This window comes from Myiozetetes cayanensis, unplaced genomic scaffold (genome assembly GCF_022539395.1).
Source record: "Myiozetetes cayanensis isolate MyiCay16 unplaced genomic scaffold, myiCay2020 scf19, whole genome shotgun sequence".
Classification (NCBI taxonomy): domain Eukaryota; kingdom Metazoa; phylum Chordata; class Aves; order Passeriformes; family Tyrannidae; genus Myiozetetes; species Myiozetetes cayanensis.
The window spans coordinates 3,299,746-3,317,500 of record NW_026087400.1 but is presented as its reverse complement, the minus strand read 5'-3'; the positions used below and the strand labels follow the sequence as shown (position 1 = coordinate 3,317,500).

Below are 17,755 nucleotides of genomic sequence, written 5' to 3'. Positions count from 1 at the left end.
CAGTTGTTGCGCTGGGGGCTCTTCCCATTCCTCAGCACGTGCTGCTGCCTTGGCCTGTGTCTCCTGCCTGTCCCCAGCACCTGTCCCTCCCCTGGGGTCATGGCCACGCACTTCCACATTGCTTAGTTAATTTTAGGATGGAGCATGTAGGCTGGGTTAAATCCACTCCTGGGACATAGAACACAGCCCCCTTCTGTGAGGATTGCTGGCAGGGAGACAGGGTTTTCCATGTACACCAGGGTAGCTTTCTCCTCCTTGATGTCATCCAGTGGACATGCATTGTGCTCAAGTCTTTTATATCCTAAAAATGATGTGAAAGTTGGACCGTGTTGACTGTTGCCTCAATGTGCTGTAACATAAAAGCACCAAGTGTGACAAAATACAGCTTCTTTGTGCCAGGCTGTGACCTGCACAGGACATTTATTCCAAGCGAGGGAGGTTTGCACCAGGATGAGGTGGATGGAAGAGGAGACTGCAAGGGGCTGATGCTCCCCAATGCCTGCCAGCCCTCGCACATGGAAGCCCGAGTGTGGAACGAGCTTTCCGGGCGCGACAAGCCCTTCCACGAAGTGCCGGGCGCTCGTTCCCACGCTGCGGGTGCCCCGAGGGAACTCGGGGGGGTTCACAGGTACTTTTTATGGGGCGGCAGCAGCCCCTGGGTGCCGCACCGCTGTGGCCGCGTTACGGACCCCGGACAGCGCTGGGAGCTGACCCGAGCCGGGGGCATTTCGGGGTGGTTTTTGGTTGTTTCTTTATGTTTGTTGTTTCAGTTCGAGTGATACCCGGACACGCGCGGGCTGCGCCCTCCTCTCCGCGCATGCGCGGCCGCTCCCCCCGCCTCCCCCCCCTCCCGCGCGACCCGCCTCGAGGCGCCGCGCCTGCGCGGTGCCGCGCCGTGACGTCCCGCCGCGCGCCGGCGGGCGGGGGCGGGGGAGCGGGCGGAGGCGGACGGGACCAGACCGGACGGCGCGGGCAGCGCGGAGCCCGGCCCGGCCCGGCGTCCGGCCCGGAATGCGCCGCAGCGCCCGGGAACATGGCCCGGCAGAGCCCGCCGCGCAACGGCGTCGGCGGCCACGGTACGCGCTGGGCCCGGCGGGCGGGGGGCGGTGGCTCCGCTGAGGGGGCGGGGGCTGGAGCGCTCCCTGCGGGCGCGGCGGCGCCCCCTGGCGGCGGGGCGGGGCCGGCGCTGCGCTCGGAGCCGCCCCGGCGGGAGAACCGGGGGTGTCCCGGGAAAACCGGGGGTGTCCGGGGCGATCCGGGGCCCGAGCGAAGGGCCCGGCCCGCCCCGCAGCTCTGTGGCCGCCGCGGGCTCGGGCGGGCGGGAGCGGCTGGCGCTGCCTGAGCCGAGCAGGGTCCCCGGGCGCTCCCGGCAGTGAGCGGGGGCTCTGCGGCAGCGCCGGGGCTGGCCCGGCCTGGCCGGGCCGTGTGTCGGTGCCCGGTACCCTGCAGCGCTGCTCCCCGCCTTTGGCTGCAGGAGCACCGACGGACCCACCCGGGTTTGGGACTAGCCAGTCTGAGTTTTGGGGCAATAAAGACCCCGCGCCCTCATCTCCAGCTGTCAACCTGACACTTGAGGTCTTGTGTCAGCACAAAACATGTTTTGAACTACATTTTTTTTAATTTTAATACTTGCAGCTCTGCCTTTGAAAAGTGTAAATGTTGGGGTATTTGTCAGTGAGACCTGAGGAGAGGAGCCCGCAGGACGTGCTCCTGCCTCCCCGCTACTCCTCAAGTTCTTTGTGTGTGAACAGGAGTTTTGTCTCCCATAGGCTTTGTCTTCTCCTTCCGGAGGCGTCGGGATGTGACAGCCCAGTGTGTGGCAGGGGATCGGGAACAGCTGGGGGTAGGGAACTGGCTGGGATTAGGGAACCGGACGAGCTGAGCTGGCTTCTGTTGTGCAAATAACTCTGCTTGCTCAAGGGGCGGGAAAGGAAATAAAAGGAAACTGTAGTCGCTGGGTGAGTGATAGCAGATTCAGTGTTACCAGGAACTTGGAATTCGGAGGGAGGTGGAGCTCTGTCCTAGGCTGTTACAGCTTGTTTTGATCCAAGAAGTGTTTAAAAAGGGTCTTTGAGAGGGAACAGCGTCCATTGCTCGACCTACTTATCGCCCGTGTGCGTGAGCAGCCTGGCAACCCTCCGGACCCCGCGGAGAGCAGCACTTCCAGCCGGGATCTCGCAGGGAGAGGGCCGGGGCAGCGCTGAGGTGCCACGTGGGCAGAGGAACGCGCTCCCCGATCGCTGCCGGGAGGGCGCGGCCTCGGGAAACAGCTGTTTCTCCATCGGAATCCTTTTAATTCCTCCCACCCCAAACCCTATTTGGACACGTCCCCTTATCGGGCGAATCCCGTTTGGAGCCTAAGAGTCGTTGCATCTGTGGGAAAAGCCTCTGGGGAGAGGCAGCGTTTGTGGCCTCATCCTGTGCTCCAGCCCCGCAGCTGCTCAGCAGAGCCTTCCTTGCTGGGAACTCCTCCGGTGTGGGATATCGGTGTGGGATATCGGGTGGCTCTTGGCCACCTCTCTCCTTCCTCCCTCCCATGAGGCGGCGGTGACAAATTCCACCATGTGGTGTGAAATAGTGTCCCTTCTCCGCTCCCTGGGCAGCGCTCTCATGTCCTGTAAGTGTGTCTGTCCCCAGCACCGTGTGCTTTGTGTGTCCCCCCCCCCTTCCCCATCCCTGCCCTGAGTTCCCGTGCTCCTCAAAACAGTGGGAATTGTTCCCTGCTGGCTCAGCTGTGTGTACTGGTAGCTGGCAGGTTTGTGTTTGTTGGAAGAGAAGTCAACATGCCCGTGACTGGTTCACTCTGGGATAACAGTGTCCTTTCTCGTGTCTGTTGCTGTCAGTGGAAATGCTCAGGCTTCTCCCTAGGACGGCTGCACCCGGGAGTCGGTAGGAACACGGTTTTGGGAGCGCTCTCCTAATCTTTTTAGAACACTTCCCTAAGTCCTGGTCTTAGGAAACACCTGACACCTGAGCTGGCAGCCACGTCAGAGGGCAAACAGTTGCAGGATGGCTTTGCAGGGCTGTCCCTGTCCCGCATGGAGCCGTGATCCGTTCGGGAGGAGGGAGCTGAGGCCGTTTGGGCAGTGCTGGTGGCTCCCACGTCAGGAGGAGCAGCGTTTGCCTTCCACAGGGGTTGACAGGGAAGCAGTGGGGGGGCCGGGCGGGCTGTGAGGTGCCCACAATGCTGAGCCTGCAGAGATGGGGACACACAGCTGGAGAGTCACCGCCAGGGTCGCCCCTGTCTCAGCAGGGCATGTGACAGTGACAGCTGCCCTGTGTCATCTCCCTTGTGTGTGTGACATCGCTGTGAGTGGCTGTTGCTCGCCTGTCAGCTCCCATCTCTGTGATCTCCCCGCAGACTTCGACGCTAAGAAGAAAAGAAAGGTGGCGGAGATTTACCAGGCGCTGAACAGTGACCCCATCGACGTGGCGGCGCTGAGGCGGATGGCAATCAGCGAGGGCGGGCTCCTCACGGACGAGATCCGGTGCAAAGTGTGGCCAAAGCTGCTCAGTGTCAACACAGATGACCTGCCCCCTCTTCCAGGTGCGGAACACACTCGGGTGCTTGGGAAGAACAGCCCGGTGACCTTTGTCACCAGAGGAAGGACTTGCTTTCTGACCTGTCTTTTCCTTGTGTGTGCTGTTGTGTTTCCCAGCAAGCTCATGTGAAAAGGGCACTCACTGCAGCGTGAACACAGTGTTGTATGTAAACAGCAGGCTTGGAAATACACGACTTCCTAAAAACAACATTTGTTGTTACCTTTAGTGACAGCAGCGGAAATCAACTGTGGACGCGGTCAGTGTGGCCCTGAGCATTAGCTGGCACGTGTGAGTTCACCTGCAGCAGAAAAATCAGACCTACTTTGTGTTGCTCCCATGGAGAGGTGGCTGTGCTGAGCCCTGGCTTGGCCAAAACCCTCCTGAGGTGCCTCTCCCAGGAAGCAGATTGTTGCGTAAAGCACGGTGTGGCGCTTGGTCAGAGCAGATGCAGGGAAAATGACCTTCCTGGGGAAATACCCACATGGTTTTGAAACCTTAGCAACGCAGGAGCTCCTGTAGCTTTTACAGTTGCCGCCCCCAGGACAGATTTTGTTGTTGTTCCCGAAGCTGTGGCCATCTGGAAGCGTGCCTTCACCTCAGTCAAGAGCTGGGTGACATTAGGGGTGGTGTGAGGTGACCAGAGCTGCTGGAAGACAACGTTTAACTTCACATGAATCGCATAGATAGAGTTTGCTGGCTCACTGAACTTTTCTGGTTTAACTGTCTTAGCTACCCATGGGTGGGGTTTTCTTCTGAATTGTTTCTATTTAATAAATTATTAATTGTGGTCTCCACAGTGCATTTCGCTTCCTGCTGCTGAGTAAGCTTTGAATTGCACAGCAAAACTGTGGAGCAGGGGTGTTCCAGGGAATGCTGGGAGTGCTGTCAGTTTAAACATTTAAACATGTGTTGTTTAAAGAAGTAATTGTCTCATTTGCTGTTGGTGTCAGAGCATGTGGCAGTGCGGGTGTGGGGACAGGGCTGGTGTATGACATGATAAAGGGGACATGCAGTGGGTTGGGGGTTGTGTGTGCAGCCTCATCCTCCCAGCTCTCTCACCCCTCTCTCTTCCCAGTTCCTTTGCACCGCTCAGAGTTAATCCTATTCCTGTTTCTCTCAGCAGGGAAGGAGCTGCGAGAGGACAACAAGGATTACCAGCAGGTGTTACTGGACGTGCGGCGATCCCTGCGCCGCTTCCCGCCAGGTGAGGGGGGATTCTGCTCCTCCCACTCTGTGGGGGCAAGATCAGTGCCTTGGGGCTCCTCCTGGCTCAGGCTTCACTGGGAGGCTCCATTGCTCCAAAAGCCTGACTTCTAGAAAGCCTTCTCCTTGTGAGCTCACAGCAGCTGCTGCTTGCAGTGGAGCCCTTCTGCAGCCATCAGTTTCCTTCAGCTGCCTCTGCACAGATGGTTTTTTGATGTGGCTTTTCCAACGTTCCATTTCCCCTGCCCTGCTGAGCCCCTCTGCCAACAGGCTGCTACCAGCAGACAGTTGCAGCACAGAGAGGTCAGATCCTGCATGAATTCTGCACGGATCCTGTCCCCCTCACCAGCTGAAATTAGGACAGATGGAGAAACGTGCCCATTGCTTCAGTTTATTTTAGCCACGGTCTAGCTCAGGGGCAGGGAAGGCAGGTTTGTCAGTGCTTAGAACAATTCCTGCTGTAAAACAGCCTGAAAATCAGGTTCTTGCACCAAATTTAATAGAACATTCAGAAGCAAAACGGTTTTGCAGTTGTTTAGTTCTGATGGGAGGCTGTTGCCTTTTTGTGTTATTTATAAAACATTGAATCCAGCAGCTCTCTGTGCAGAGCACTCGTTATTTCTGGCCAGAATCTGCTTCCCCCTTCTGCCACTTTTATTTTGTGTAAACAGTTGATTCACTGTGGTTCTCTTGCGAGCGTGGATGTTGTGTGCAGGCCTGATTCCTGAAGGCTCTGCTCCTACGGATTTTTTTGCCCTTGAATGGCAGCCTCCTGCCTATTTTTAGCCGCATCAGTGAAGCAGAGGAAAAGGAGAACTTTGTCATTGCAGGATCTCCACTGGGACTCTCTGCTTGGCCTTTGGGCATTTTATCTGTTGACAAGGACTGCCAGAAACTGGCTGCAGCTGTGCAGGGCAGGAACAATGTTTTCCCTGTGACATCCTGTCCCTAAACACATGTTGTTAGGAGGGGATTGATAGAAAGTTGGGCCGGTGGAGGCCTGGCAGTCTGATGCAGTTGGCACAGTTTCTGTGAAAATGGGTCCTGCTGAATTTTTTTCTAGATCTCCTGGGAAATTAAAAATTATTAAAAATGTCCTCAGCAATGCTGGATGCACAGCACAATTCGCTCCTCAAGCAGCACTGTACAAACATCAGTAAAATCTGCTCTCATCCTCCACGGCGGCTTCCTCGCAGGCAGGGGCTCTGCAGCGCTGAAGATTAAACACCTTAACCACTGGCTGACTTCCCCTGGGCCAGCAGAGTCTTGGGAGGCAGGATTAGGGCTTGGGATACTTTTTTCTGCCAGTTTTGCTGCTCTCTCTCCTGTGCAGCACATCCCTTGGGATCAGGTGGGCTGGCAAACGCACGGGTGCTCTCCTTGCACACCGCAGCCACCCTCGCTCCCAAGGCAGGCACTGGTAGGTGGCACAGCTGTCCCACCTCTGCCTGGCACTGTCCCCACAGGGATGCCAGATGACCAGAGGGAAGGACTGCAGGAGGAGCTCATCGATATCATCCTCCACGTCCTCAAGCGCAACCCCCAGCTGCACTACTACCAGGGCTACCATGACATCGTGGTCACCTTCCTCCTGGTGGTGGGGGACAGGCTGGCCACGGCGCTGGTGGAGAAGCTCTCAACGCATCATCTCAGGTACTCAGCGGCAGGAGAGGAGCCACCTGCGTGTCCCCAGGCTGTGGGGACACCTGTGCAGGTGGAGCTGGCCTGGAAGGGGAGCTGGGAAGGCAGAGCCCTGGGTTAAAGCAGTTGCCTGTCATGCCTGTACCCGGAGGGATGCTGTGAGAGCAGCCTGACCACAGGACAGCACAATGGCTTTGGGGGAGCTGTGCCCTGGGGAAGGGATAATTGAAGGCTGTCAGTTAATTTGTAGCATCTCTTGGAGCTGGAAAAGCCAACTCACGTGCATTATTCATGGCTCTGTGGCTGTCAGGGCCTCTCCAGGCCCTGGGGGCTGGCTCAGCAGTGCCTCCCACTTATCCTTGCACAGCCCTGGGCAGTGTGGTCTGTACCTGGGCAGTGTCTCTGCTGTTTGGGCACTGAAATGAGAGCAAGCTTCCATCTGGGAGGTGTGGTTTGGAGGGATTCTCCCTCCTCTCCCCGGCAGGGATCCAGGTTTTGGGTGCTGGAAGGGCTTTACAGTTCATGTGTTCACTGAAGCAAAGTAAGAATTGTCAGCTGACAGCAGTGTGATGGTCTGGATCTGGGTTCTCTGTGCAGGTCAGCCCTTTCAGTCCCAGCCAAGCAGGAAGGAGGCTGTCCCAAAGAGACAGAATTCCTTGGGGCCAGGGGCCACCTTGCCATCAAGGCTGTTTATTGCACTTACATTTATTTACCTTCTGCTGCCTCCCTGGAGGGAGAGCTCACTGACGTGGTTGCTTGACGAAGCTTCTTTTAAATCTTTCCTCAGGGATTTTATGGACCCAACGATGGATAACACCAAGCACATTTTAAATTACCTGATGCCCATCATAGACCAGGTGAACCCTGAGGTGCACGACTTCATGCAGAGGTACACAGATGTTCCCTCAGAGCCTCCTGGCTCTCCCCTACCAGTTTTGGGTTACCACCACAGCGGCTTCCTCAGGGAGTCAACAACTGTTCCACAGCTGATGGTGACACTGCAGAGCCACGTGGCACTTCATTTGAGAGCAGACCCAAACCTGTGCTGCCTGTATGGAGGGGTTTTAGGTGGTGCCATCTTCATCCCAGTGGTCTGCAGTCCGTATTGGAAAGGCTGGGGAATTTGGGGAGAGCGTTGTCCAAATTGCCACAACCACTTCGTGGGGCTGGTGGGACCTTGGTGTAGTTCGTTGCTAGTTTGGGGGATAATTCCCAGGTTTTGCATTAGGGACTCACAGGTGTTGTCTGGTGCAGAACCCTTTGTTTCCAGGCTGACCTAACAGCCCTTTCTCTCCGCAGTGCGGAGGTGGGAACCATCTTTGCTCTCAGCTGGCTGATCACCTGGTTCGGCCACGTTTTGTCCGACTTCCGGCACGTGGTGCGATTGTATGACTTCTTCCTGGCTTGCCACCCGCTGATGCCCATTTATTTTGCTGCTGTGGTAGGTGTTGTTGGAAAGGGTCAGGGGTTAACTGCGCTGTCCTGAGGTGGTGGGAGTTTGGGGCTGCACAGGGGAGCTGGCAAACCCGGTGCTGGTGCTGTCCCCAGCTGCACCCCGTCAGTGATGTCCTTGGTGATGGCAGAGGGCAGGTGGGATCTAGGGGAGCTTGGAGCAACCTGGAGATGTCCAGATGAGCAGACTGTGGCAGTTCAGTGCCATGGAGGCAACGTGGTGCAGTGTTTTTCTTTGGTTTTATGTGCTGACCCTACTTCTGGGCACTTGCTGGGGTGCCTGGCTGGCTGGGGACAGCCCTGCACAGTGCATCCATCTTCCCATCCTCCTATGGGGGATCCATACAAATCTCTGAGGGCAAGTTGTGGAATCAAACCCTGATGAGGTTCTCCCTGTGGCTCTGAGCCACCAATAACAGGCTCTGCTCAGCAGACAGACCTAACTATCCTGAAAGAGGCTTTCTATGGCCTCAGAGTCTAAGGAAGGGTTTGGCATTTCTCTTTCCAGCCAGTGAATGCTTCACTGCAGTGTGTCCTCTTGAAGGTCTTTCAGCTGGAAGTGAAATTTTTTTCTCCTCTGGCTCTGAACCAAGTGCCAGCATGTGCCAAGGAGTTGTCCCCATTTCCTCATCTGTCCTCACTCCTCTCTGCAGATCGTGCTGCACAGGCAGCAGGAAGTTCTGGAGTGCGAGTGTGACATGGCCTCTGTCCACCACCTCCTGTCCCAGATCCCACAGGACCTTCCTTACGAGTCTCTGATCAGCAAAGCTGGAGATCTTTTTGTCCAGTTCCCACCCTCTGAACTCGCCAAAGAGGCAGCTCAGCAGCAGGCGGAACGGTGAGTGCCAGGCAGCCCCCGTGTTCCCTACACCCCCTTGGCCAGGTCTTGCTTCCTCATGGAGATCTTCCTCCCTGGCCAGAGGCTGGGCCCTGAGGCAAGCTGGGGACACTGCTTAACCTGTTCCTCCTCTTGCAGAACTGCGGCTTCCACGTTTAAGGACTTTGAGCTGGCATCAGTGCAGCAGAGACCAGACACTGTGTTGAGGCAGCGCTTCAGGGAGCGGCTCCGAGGGGAGGAGCGGCTCCGAGGGGAGGAGCGGACAAAATCCATCTTGACAAAGCCCCGGACCAACCGCTTTGTCAAGCTGGCAGTGATGGGGCTGACGGTGGCGCTGGGAGCAGCTGCCCTGGCCGTGGTGAAGAGTGCACTGGAGTGGGCACCCAAGTTTGAACTGCAGATTTTCCCCTGAAGCCGGAGGAATGGCCTTCCCTGTCACCGCATCCTTCCCTGGCGGGAAGGGCTCATGTTTGATGGAGGACATGTCCGGAAACGACCTGTCTGAAGATTATTTTTTATTCTTGCTGCGTCCAGTGACGCTTTTGGCCTTTGTGACAGAGACTGAGGGAACCAGCCCGGCAGGACGGTTCCCCATGCCGTGCTCACCTTGTTCCCCCTCCCCGTGCAGGGGTGAGCAGACAGGCACTGCCACCGACCCGGGAGGAGCCGGAGGTACGGACGAGTCTGGCTGTTCAGGCTGTGCTCAGGTGACTGTACAAAGGGAGAGCCGCATGTGGGCTGTGCCGAAATGATCCTGCATTCTCCACTGGGGGAAACTGGTGGGAGTGAGAGCCTGCAAGAGAGTGTCCCAGCAGGGTTTAGCCTGGCTGTGTGCGTGTGTGGGGTTGAAGGGCTGTTGCACTGGTGAGGAACAGGGCAGCCCTTTGACTCCTCATTGCTCCAGCATGCTCCACGATCTGCCTTCAGCTTTGTGGCTGCTCCAGCCCTTCCCTGTCCTGTAGGCACCCTCTGAGTAGAGCCAAACCTTTCACACACCCCAATCAGCGCCATGCCGTGAGCTTCTCTCCAGTGTGTAACGCTCCCTGGCTCTTTTTGCTTCCTCATCTTTGCAGCCTGATCTGTTCATGGGAGAGGAGGGCAGGGGACAGGAGCAGACCTTAACTCAGCTCTTGGGCACTGCCACTGCTGTGCTGACAGTACCATGATCTTACCTGGGGTCAGTGAGGTGAGACATGAGTGTGCTCGCCCTGCCAAGGCTGTGCGTTGTCATGTGCTGGGTCACGTCACCACAAGTGTTAGTGGTACCGTGGACACACATTGCAGACTTCTTTAACAGCTCTGGAAGTGGGCACTAACGTGGAGAAAGGCTTTTTCCACCTTGTGAAACACGTTTGCACAGGACAGAAGTCATTGCAGTAGGAAATGTGTCATAAACCTCCCCCACGAGTTGATCAGGCGTCAGCATCACAGTCCCGTTGACAGTCCCAGCACTCCCTGCCCTCTAAGCTAAGCAGCAAATCCTTCTAGAGAACTTGGTGTCCCACTGAGACAAAGCCAATAGACACTCTATGCCTCTACCTCTCCCCTGAGCTGCTAAACCTCCCTCAAGTGCCCTTACCTGTCCCTCACAGCTCCCTCCCGCTTCCCCATCATTGCTCTGTTGTGCCCAAAGCCATCCGTGCCGTGCCCAGGGGCTGCACACCTGAAAAGGAGGTGTTGGTTGAAGAGTTAAGGGTTTGGGAATGGAGAAGGGAACTCATGCCCTGCAAAGCTCAGCACCCCCCTTGTCCCACCCCCCTGCCTGTTGGCCCATAACTGCCCTGGGTATGTTCTGGTTTGCCCCGTGAGCCCTCGCTCATGGAGGAGCTGTGCCTTTCTGGCCAGAGGGCGGGTGGGCAGTTGTCATTCCTGACCTGTGTTCCCGTGAGGCTCTGAGCAGGAGTTCTCTTGCAGAACTTGCAATTCTCTGTAGGTGAAATCTGGAGCGTGTGAATCTGCCCTTGCCCGGGCAGGGCAGCAAGGCCTGTTCCTTCCTCTCCTGGCTGGTGCCAGTGCCCATGGAGAGAGCCAGGGCTGGTCATGGGGCTCCTGCTGGCGTGGCTGAAGGCAGAGCCCATTCTTGGCCCCTCAGCACCCCCCCAGAACACCAGAGCAGGACAGTGGGCTGGGTCACTTAGCACTTTAGAAACCAGTGGTGCAGGAGAGTGTGGTGACCTGGGGGTGCTGCTGGAGGGCCCAGGCCCCTCTGTACACTACCCCAAAGGAGGGGATGGTTGGACCCCCCCGGGGGGAGCCCCTGCAGCCCCTCCACTCCCTGGCCATGATGCACTTTAGGTCTTGCGTTGTCCCCGGGGGAGGAAGGGCCTGGGAGGAGACGGTCGCTGCGGGTGCTTCACTTCACTCTGTACAAAGACTTACACGCCCCCTGTAAATGCGGATTTCTACAAACCCTGAAACTGTAAAATAAACAGTTACTAAACACACTTCCTGCCCTCCCCTGAGCCAGGGCTGCCAGATCTGCTCTCGTGGCGCCCTGTGGCCCAGAGCTGGCACCTTCCCTGTGGTGTCCAGGCCAGCTCTGCCTGCCCTCACACCCAGCAGCCCCATGGGAAGAGGAGCAGGAGGGGAGCCAAAGGGCGCGTGCGTGCCCCGGTCACTGCTCTCCTTCCATCCGCCCACCCCTGGGCCAGCGCCAGGCCTTGCGTGTGCCACCGGCTTTCTGGGGTGTCCCCCCCCCATCAGGAGCATGGGGCTGTAAATAGCTTGACCTCCCTGCCCCTCCTGCACCCCGGGCCGGGTGCCTGGCTGCGGGAGGAGATCCCAGGCATGGTGCCCACTTCCCAGGACACGCTCTGCTGAGCCGGGCTGACGCAGCCGCTTTCACTGGGCTGGGAGCGGGCTCGGCCGGATGGCTCGAGGCTGCTGGACGTGCTGGTTATTTTTAGTTCCTTGTGACTTCTCCAGGAGCAAATTCCTCAATAGCGCTGGGAACCCTTTGGGAGGAACATCCTTTGGGCAGCAGGGGGGAAGGAGGAGCAGTGAGAGGCATGTGGCACCTTTGGGGTTGCCAAGAGGCCGCTGCCACACGAGTGAGAGCCAGGCAGGTGGCAGTGTGTGCGTGTGCCTGTGCAGGCCATACTGGACACCGGGCACTGAACACCTGGCCCTGCACGGTCCCAGACTTGGGTAAGGTCAGGAGGGCAATGGCAGCAGGAGCTGTGACCATGGCTGCAGGAGCCTCTCGGTGTCTTTGCTCCCAGCGGTGTCCCTGGGCAGGAGGTGTATCCCACAGCCAGGGATCCAACCGAAGTCAACCCATGCTGGAGCATCGCTGCCTGTGTGGGCACCACCCTGGGCAGGTGGGTGCAGCCTGCAGATTTGTGGGGTCACTGGGACACGGGCACCCCCCGCACTTCTTCATCCCCCAGGGACAGCCCGGTCCTCAGCAGTGTTGGGGCCGTGGGAGGGGCTGGCGGTACCCGGGGATGCTCTGGGTTCCTCTTGTTGCCGTGGCAACAGCTGCGGGTGAGGGAGGGAGCGCGTGACGCAAGTGGCACGTGACCCCTTGGCCCCCTTCCCCCCCGGGCCCTCCTGCGGGGCCAGATTAGCGACCCTGGTCCCCTCCCTCCCCTGTGTCCTCCCCCCAGGCCTTTCCCCTGGGCTGAATGGAGTCGGGGGTGCTGTCGGGGTTGCCCCCTCCCTACACACACACACACACTCACACACGGGTGGGGCTGTGTGTGCACATGCACATACGTGCTCATACATGCACATGCTCACACTGCTCCCAGGGACACCCATCCCACTCTGACTGATGAGGGTGAAACCCCCCCGGTGTGGGAGCCCATGGGAAGCCAGGCTCAGGGTGTGAGCTGACATGCCTGGGAGCTGGATGCTGGCCACTGGGAATCCCACATCTCCCTGGGGACCTCCCATACCCCTGGGAACCCCAAATTTCCCCGTGAGGGGGGTGAGCTGTCACAGAAGGAGACAGAGCCATGGGGAGCAGACCAACACACTTTATTCCATAATCACAACAGTCAGGATAACCGTTAGCCAAGGTTCTGTTCCGCAGAGCAAGAGCCGGCCACGTCACACCCCCGGGATGGGGTCACGACTGCCCCTCAGCTAAAATCCTATTTCTCCAAGACAACAGACACAGGGACCCTTCACTAACACGACACTACAAAGGTGACCCCGAGCGCTGGCGCCCGTCCGCAGGCTGCGCCGGGGCCCCGCCAACTCCGGGGACCCCCGGCCGCTCGGCCGCCGCCGGGGCGGCTGCTTCCTGAGAGAGGTTTGGTTTATTTTTATTATTACTATCATTATTACTATTCATTATTATTATTATTATTATTCGCTTTGTCTGGAGTGATGACGGGATGTCGCACGCGCACGCACACACGCTCGCACACGCATGCCAGCCAGCACCGGGCAGCGGGGAGGCGGGGGCGCAGCGGGAGGGGGCCGCACGCTGGGGGGGGTCTCTAAGCACTACAACCACACGGCACAGAAATTCCACCACTGTCCACGACTGTTCTCCCTGACAAACACGCCCGGCGAGACTCGAGGAAGGGGAACGGGGAGGGGGGACGGGGACAAAGCGGATGGTGTTGTGCTTGCAGCCGGGACGGAGGAGGCCCCGGTGCTGGCTCCGGTTCTGGCACTGACCCAGAACCTGCTCCTGAGGAAACGTTTTGCCTGACAGTCTGTGGAGGGATCACCCCGGCTCAAGGGCGATGCACAGCACACAGGGGACCACCGGGAGCCGTGTCCCCACTGAGAATGAGTGCTGAGCCCTGAGCTGCAGGGTCAGCAAAAGCACACATGTGATGCGAGACCCTCACTGCGGCCTCAGGCCTTGCTGGTACCTGGGGGCTTTGGCTTCCCTGTGGAGGGGGATGGAGGGCAGGTGGCCATCAGCCACAGCGCCCTCCCAGAGAACCCCTGGTCACGACGTGGGGTGGCTGTGCACCCCAAGAAGGCACCGAGGTGCTGGGTGAGATCTGTGTGCGTCCGAGAGTCCTGGGGCTGCCGGACCCCACGGGAACCCCAAACCCGGCTCACACGTGGGAGGGGGTTTCGGGTGCTCCTGGCATGGGGCTGCCCGGGGGGTGGAAGGCAGAACCCCCCCAGGTGGCAGTGAGGCGGGAGCAGGCTGCCGGAATCACGGCTGTCCCGGCGCTTATTTGGCTTTTCCACTTCTGTGGGGTGGGTCTGGGTCCAGTGGGGAACGGCCTGGGAGGGGGGAGGCAGGGAAAGGGATGCGCTCTATCCAGGGAACACGTGTCTGATGCGTGACACCCGCCTGGCTCCGCAGGCTGGCACCGCACGGGGGTACTGAAACACCGTGGCTACTGCCAACACACACGCACAGCTACCGCTACACACCGACACATCTACACTGCTGATGGCTGGCTGACCAGCGGGGGGACCTCAACGGGACCCCCATGCCACCCGGGACCGGGCTGGGGGACACCGAGCATCCCGGTTGAAGGGCTCAGGGACACGCCTCTCCCTGCGCTGCAGTGCCTATCCCCATGGCTGAGCCAGGGCCACCAGCACCTCCAGCAACGGGGCCAGGCAGGTCCCCTGCTCCCAGGCAGCCTGAGGGGATGCCAGGGCCTGGGAGGGGGATGTCCTTCACCTGGTCACAGCTCAATCCAGCCTGACAGCAACAGGGGTGGCCTGCGACCAGGAGAACCAGCAGCCCCAAAACAGGGAGGCAGAGCTCCCAGGGAGCGGCTGTTCCGCTGCCCTCAGCACCCCAAGGCCCAGGAGGAGTCCGAGGAGCTCCAACATACCCAGAGTCCCTGGGGAATTGAGGCCATGGGGGATTGCAGGGGCTGCTTCAAGCAGCGGCTGCTGCTGAACCCAGTACAGCTCCTCAGGACGCTGCCAAGCCCCTGCCACAGCCACGTCCCCACCCAGCACCGCTGTACCCGAGCACAGCCCCTGCCCCCCCAACCACAGCCTGCGGCAGCCGCCGAGCCAGCACTGCAGCCACGTGCTCCCAGCAGTGGGAGGAGGCGGCTGTCGCAGGAAGGAGCCATTAGGAAAAGCAAAGAAAATCCCAGCTGGAGGAGCTGCTGCAGCAGCACCACCTTCCCTGCTGGCATGTCCTTGCTCTCAGCTCAGCCAGCAGCGGGACTCAGCGTGGTGCTGTGTGGAGGAGCCCTGCGCCAGAGCATCACCCACACCCCACACCCCCTCCGGCATCGGCTGCTGCTCTTCTCGGCCCCGTTTGGGTGGTTGCTTAAGGCAGATTTCCCTACAGCTGCCCTTTCCTGGCCACCCTGCCCTTCCCTGCTCTCCCTGCCATCCCAGCAGCACCACCCACCACAGCTGGGCACAGTGGGACTCTTCTCCACCAGCCCAGGTGAGCCGGCCTAGAGCAGGTCCTGTACAGGCACCAGCGCCAAGGCTGAAAATGAGGGCTGGCTCTTTTGGGAGGGGCTCATCCCCACCAGGTTTTGGGGTGGCTCTGGGCATGGGCTCCCCACATGGCACAGCCTCCCCTGCACAACTGCCTGGCGAGAGGAACAACACAACCTCCCGCGCCCACGTGCGCATCACGTGCGTGCAACTTCACTCTTCCCAAAGCGAGCGGCGGGGAGCGCGCGCCACGGGGAAAGAGACGGTGCCGTGGGGACACCGAACCCCCAAAAGCCAGGGATCCCCCATGAAACAGAGCATCGGGAAGGGAGGGCTTTGCATGGCTCGGCATCCCTCCCCAAGGGCTACAACGAGAAACAGGAGAAAAATTGAAGTCATGCGTTAAATGCAGTCAAAAAGCAAACGGAATCGGCCATTCCCCAAGGGATGGGGAAAGTTGGACGGGCACCAAGAGCCAGGGTGGCATGGATGCTCCTGCTGCCCGGAGAGTGGAAGGACACACGGTGCTGGCAGAGATGGGAGCGGCTGGGAGCAGCCATGACCGGCAGCACCGGGGTCATGGGGGGAAGTGGCCGGGTGTGACAATGAAAGCCCCATGAGACGCATTTCACAGGCAAATAACCATGGTGGGCGGCCACACGTCCCACGGGCGCAAGGTGAGGGCCAGACAGACGGATGGATGAGGAGTGGGTGTGTGCCAGGGGGTGGGGGGAGCAAGGTCTCTGCCTTCCAGCAGCTTCAAGGCAAAATACCTGATTCCTGCATGTAAACAGCTGGTTTCGGTTTGTTTGTTTTTTTGTTCTTTTTTTTTTTTCCTGGGTTGTTTTGTTTTTTGTTTTGTTTTTTTTATCTGACCTGATTGTGGGTGAAAATAAAAACAAGCGTTACCTGCAGAGTGCGGGACTCAGTAGGTAAAGACCAAGTCCGAGATGCTGGACATGAGCCAGTCCCCCGCTATCATCTCCGTCACCTCGGGCGTGCAATAGTCCGGGAATTCGAAGTGCGAGGAGACTCCCCGCGGGAAGAGGTCGTGGTCCTTGTCGAAGACAGACCAGTCCAGAGCACCACAGGTGGCACTGGCGGGCGCCCGCCCGGGCATGACCCCCAGCAGCTCTTCCTCCAGCTCCTCATCCGAGGAGCTGAAGGAGGAGGGAGGGGACCCAGCCGACATGGGAGAGGGGGACCCGCTCTCTGGGGACGCCCCTGGCTCCGGGCAGGGCGCGGCAGGGCTCAGGGGGGCCGGGGGCTCCTGGGGGCTGTGCTCCCCGTCGGGTGCCGGGTGCCAGGCGGCCGTGCCGGGCTCCGCGGGGCAGTCCTCAGTGGGCACCTCTGGCGCGGGCTCCTGCGGGGTGTCGGGGCCGGTGGGCAGCTTGGCGGGCTGCCTGCGGCTGGCAGAGACACGGCCCAGCACGGAGGGCTTGATCTTCACCGGGAGCCGCGGGCGGGCTGCGCCGGTGCCCACCTTGCCTTTTTTCCGAGGCCGGTACTTGTAGTCAGGGTAGTCGGCCATGTGCTTGAGGCGCAGGCGCTCGGCCTCCCTGACAAAGGGGATCTTCTCGGAGTCGTGAAGGAGCTGCCAGCGCCGGCCCAGGCGCTTGGAGATCTCGGCGTTGTGCATGTCGGGCCACTGGTCCATGATCTTGCGGCGCTCGTGCTGGGACCACACCATGAAGGCGTTCATGGGCCGCTTGATGTGCCCGCTCGGCGTCTTGCACCAGGCGGGCTCGGTGTCGCGGGCGGGCAGCGGGGCGCAGGGCTCCCGCCGAGCCTCCGCGCCCCGGCCCCGCGGGCCGCGCTGCACCATCCTGGGGCCGGGCACCCCGCCGCCGCCGCCGCCTCCGCCTCCTCCTCCCCGCCCGCTGCCGCCCCCCTGCCCGCCGCCACCTCTCCGCCCGCCGCTACGCGCCGCGCCGCGCCGCCCCCATTGTGCGGAGCGGGCGGCGGCGGCGGGGCGGGGCGCAGGCGGCCGCGACGGGGCCCGGGGGCGCACGGCGGGGGCGGCTCCGCCGGGGCGGCGGCTGCGGTGGTGCTACGGAGGGTCCCCGGGACGGCCCGGTGGTCTCCGGCTCGGAGATTGCTCTGCAGCGGTCTTGTCCCGGGATGCTCCGCACCGACCCGGGACGCTCGGCACCGGTCCGAGGATGCTCCGGAATGCTCTGTACCACCTCGAGGATGCTCGGTACCGGTCCGAGGATGCTCTGTACCGGCTCGGGGATGCTTCGCACCGACCCGGGGATGTTCGGCGCCGGCTCGAGGATTCTCCGGGATTCTCTGTGCCGGCTCGGTGATGCTGCACGCCTCGAGGGCTCCGCCTCGCTCCGGGGTTGCTCCGCTCCTCGCCGCCCCGGGGATGCTTCCCCGGTTAAGTGGGCGGATGCTTCGGTCAGGAACGGCGCGGGGAGGCTGCGGCGGGTCCGGGTGCGGGTCGGGGGTGCGCGGGGGGCGGTGCGGGCAGCCTAGGAGCCGCACGCCCCCCGGTGCCGCTCTTATAGCCGCCGCCGCCCCGCCCCCGCCGCCCCCGGTAAACACCGGCGCGCCGGGGCTGTCAATGGGGGTCCACGCCCCCCGCCACCCATTGGCCGCCGGGCGGGGGGGGCACATCCCTCTCAGCCAATGGGCGCCCGCCGAGAGGGGTTGCTGGAGAGAATGGCAGGGCGGCACCGCCGGTACCCCCCGGAACCCACCGGTACCACTCCGTAGCCCCTCTGGTGCCTCCCGGTA

General features: G+C 60.4%; 2 protein-coding genes across 5 annotated transcripts; one reads left to right on the top strand and one right to left on the bottom strand.

The window, feature by feature from the left end:
* Nucleotides 1–925: 925 nt before the first annotated feature.
* TBC1D20 (TBC1 domain family member 20) lies at nucleotides 926–11,121 on the top strand. Of its 4 annotated transcripts, none has more exons than XM_050314160.1 (8): nucleotides 926–1,076; nucleotides 3,362–3,547; nucleotides 4,664–4,747; nucleotides 6,213–6,399; nucleotides 7,175–7,276; nucleotides 7,687–7,828; nucleotides 8,493–8,677; nucleotides 8,816–11,121. In XM_050314160.1, the coding sequence occupies exons 1-8, from the start codon at nucleotides 1,034–1,036 to the stop codon at nucleotides 9,087–9,089; spliced, it is 1,203 nt and encodes a 400-aa protein (XP_050170117.1). In that variant the 5' UTR covers nucleotides 926–1,033; the 3' UTR covers nucleotides 9,090–11,121. The 4 variants fall into 4 exon arrangements, with proteins under 4 accessions (XP_050170117.1, XP_050170118.1, XP_050170115.1 ...); XM_050314161.1 differs by having other exon boundaries at nucleotides 953–1,076; nucleotides 4,667–4,747; XM_050314158.1 differs by lacking the exon at nucleotides 926–1,076 and adding an exon at nucleotides 1,922–2,617.
* A 1,520-nt stretch (nucleotides 11,122–12,641) lies between these two features.
* SOX12 (SRY-box transcription factor 12) lies at nucleotides 12,642–16,864 on the bottom strand. The gene has a single exon (XM_050314165.1). The coding sequence runs from the start codon at nucleotides 16,836–16,838 to the stop codon at nucleotides 15,939–15,941; it is 900 nt and encodes a 299-aa protein (XP_050170122.1). The 5' UTR covers nucleotides 16,839–16,864; the 3' UTR covers nucleotides 12,642–15,938.
* Nucleotides 16,865–17,755: the final 891 nt, after the last annotated feature.

What these genes read in the sequence shown, in the direction of transcription:
- TBC1D20 (XM_050314158.1), top strand. Translation starts at nt 2,563, where the DNA reads ATGTGGTGTGAAATAGTGTCCCTTCTCCGCTCCCTGGGCAGCGCTCTC. An exon ending in CCTGCGCCGCTTCCCGCCAG is followed by an intron (nt 4,748 to 6,212) that starts GTGAGGGGGGAT and finishes CTGTCCCCACAG; the next exon opens with GGATGCCAGATGACCAGAGG. An exon ending in CCATTTATTTTGCTGCTGTG is followed by an intron (nt 7,829 to 8,492) that starts GTAGGTGTTGTT and finishes TCCTCTCTGCAG; the next exon opens with ATCGTGCTGCACAGGCAGCA.
- SOX12 (XM_050314165.1), bottom strand. Translation starts at nt 16,838, where the DNA reads ATGGTGCAGCGCGGCCCGCGGGGCCGGGGCGCGGAGGCTCGGCGGGAG.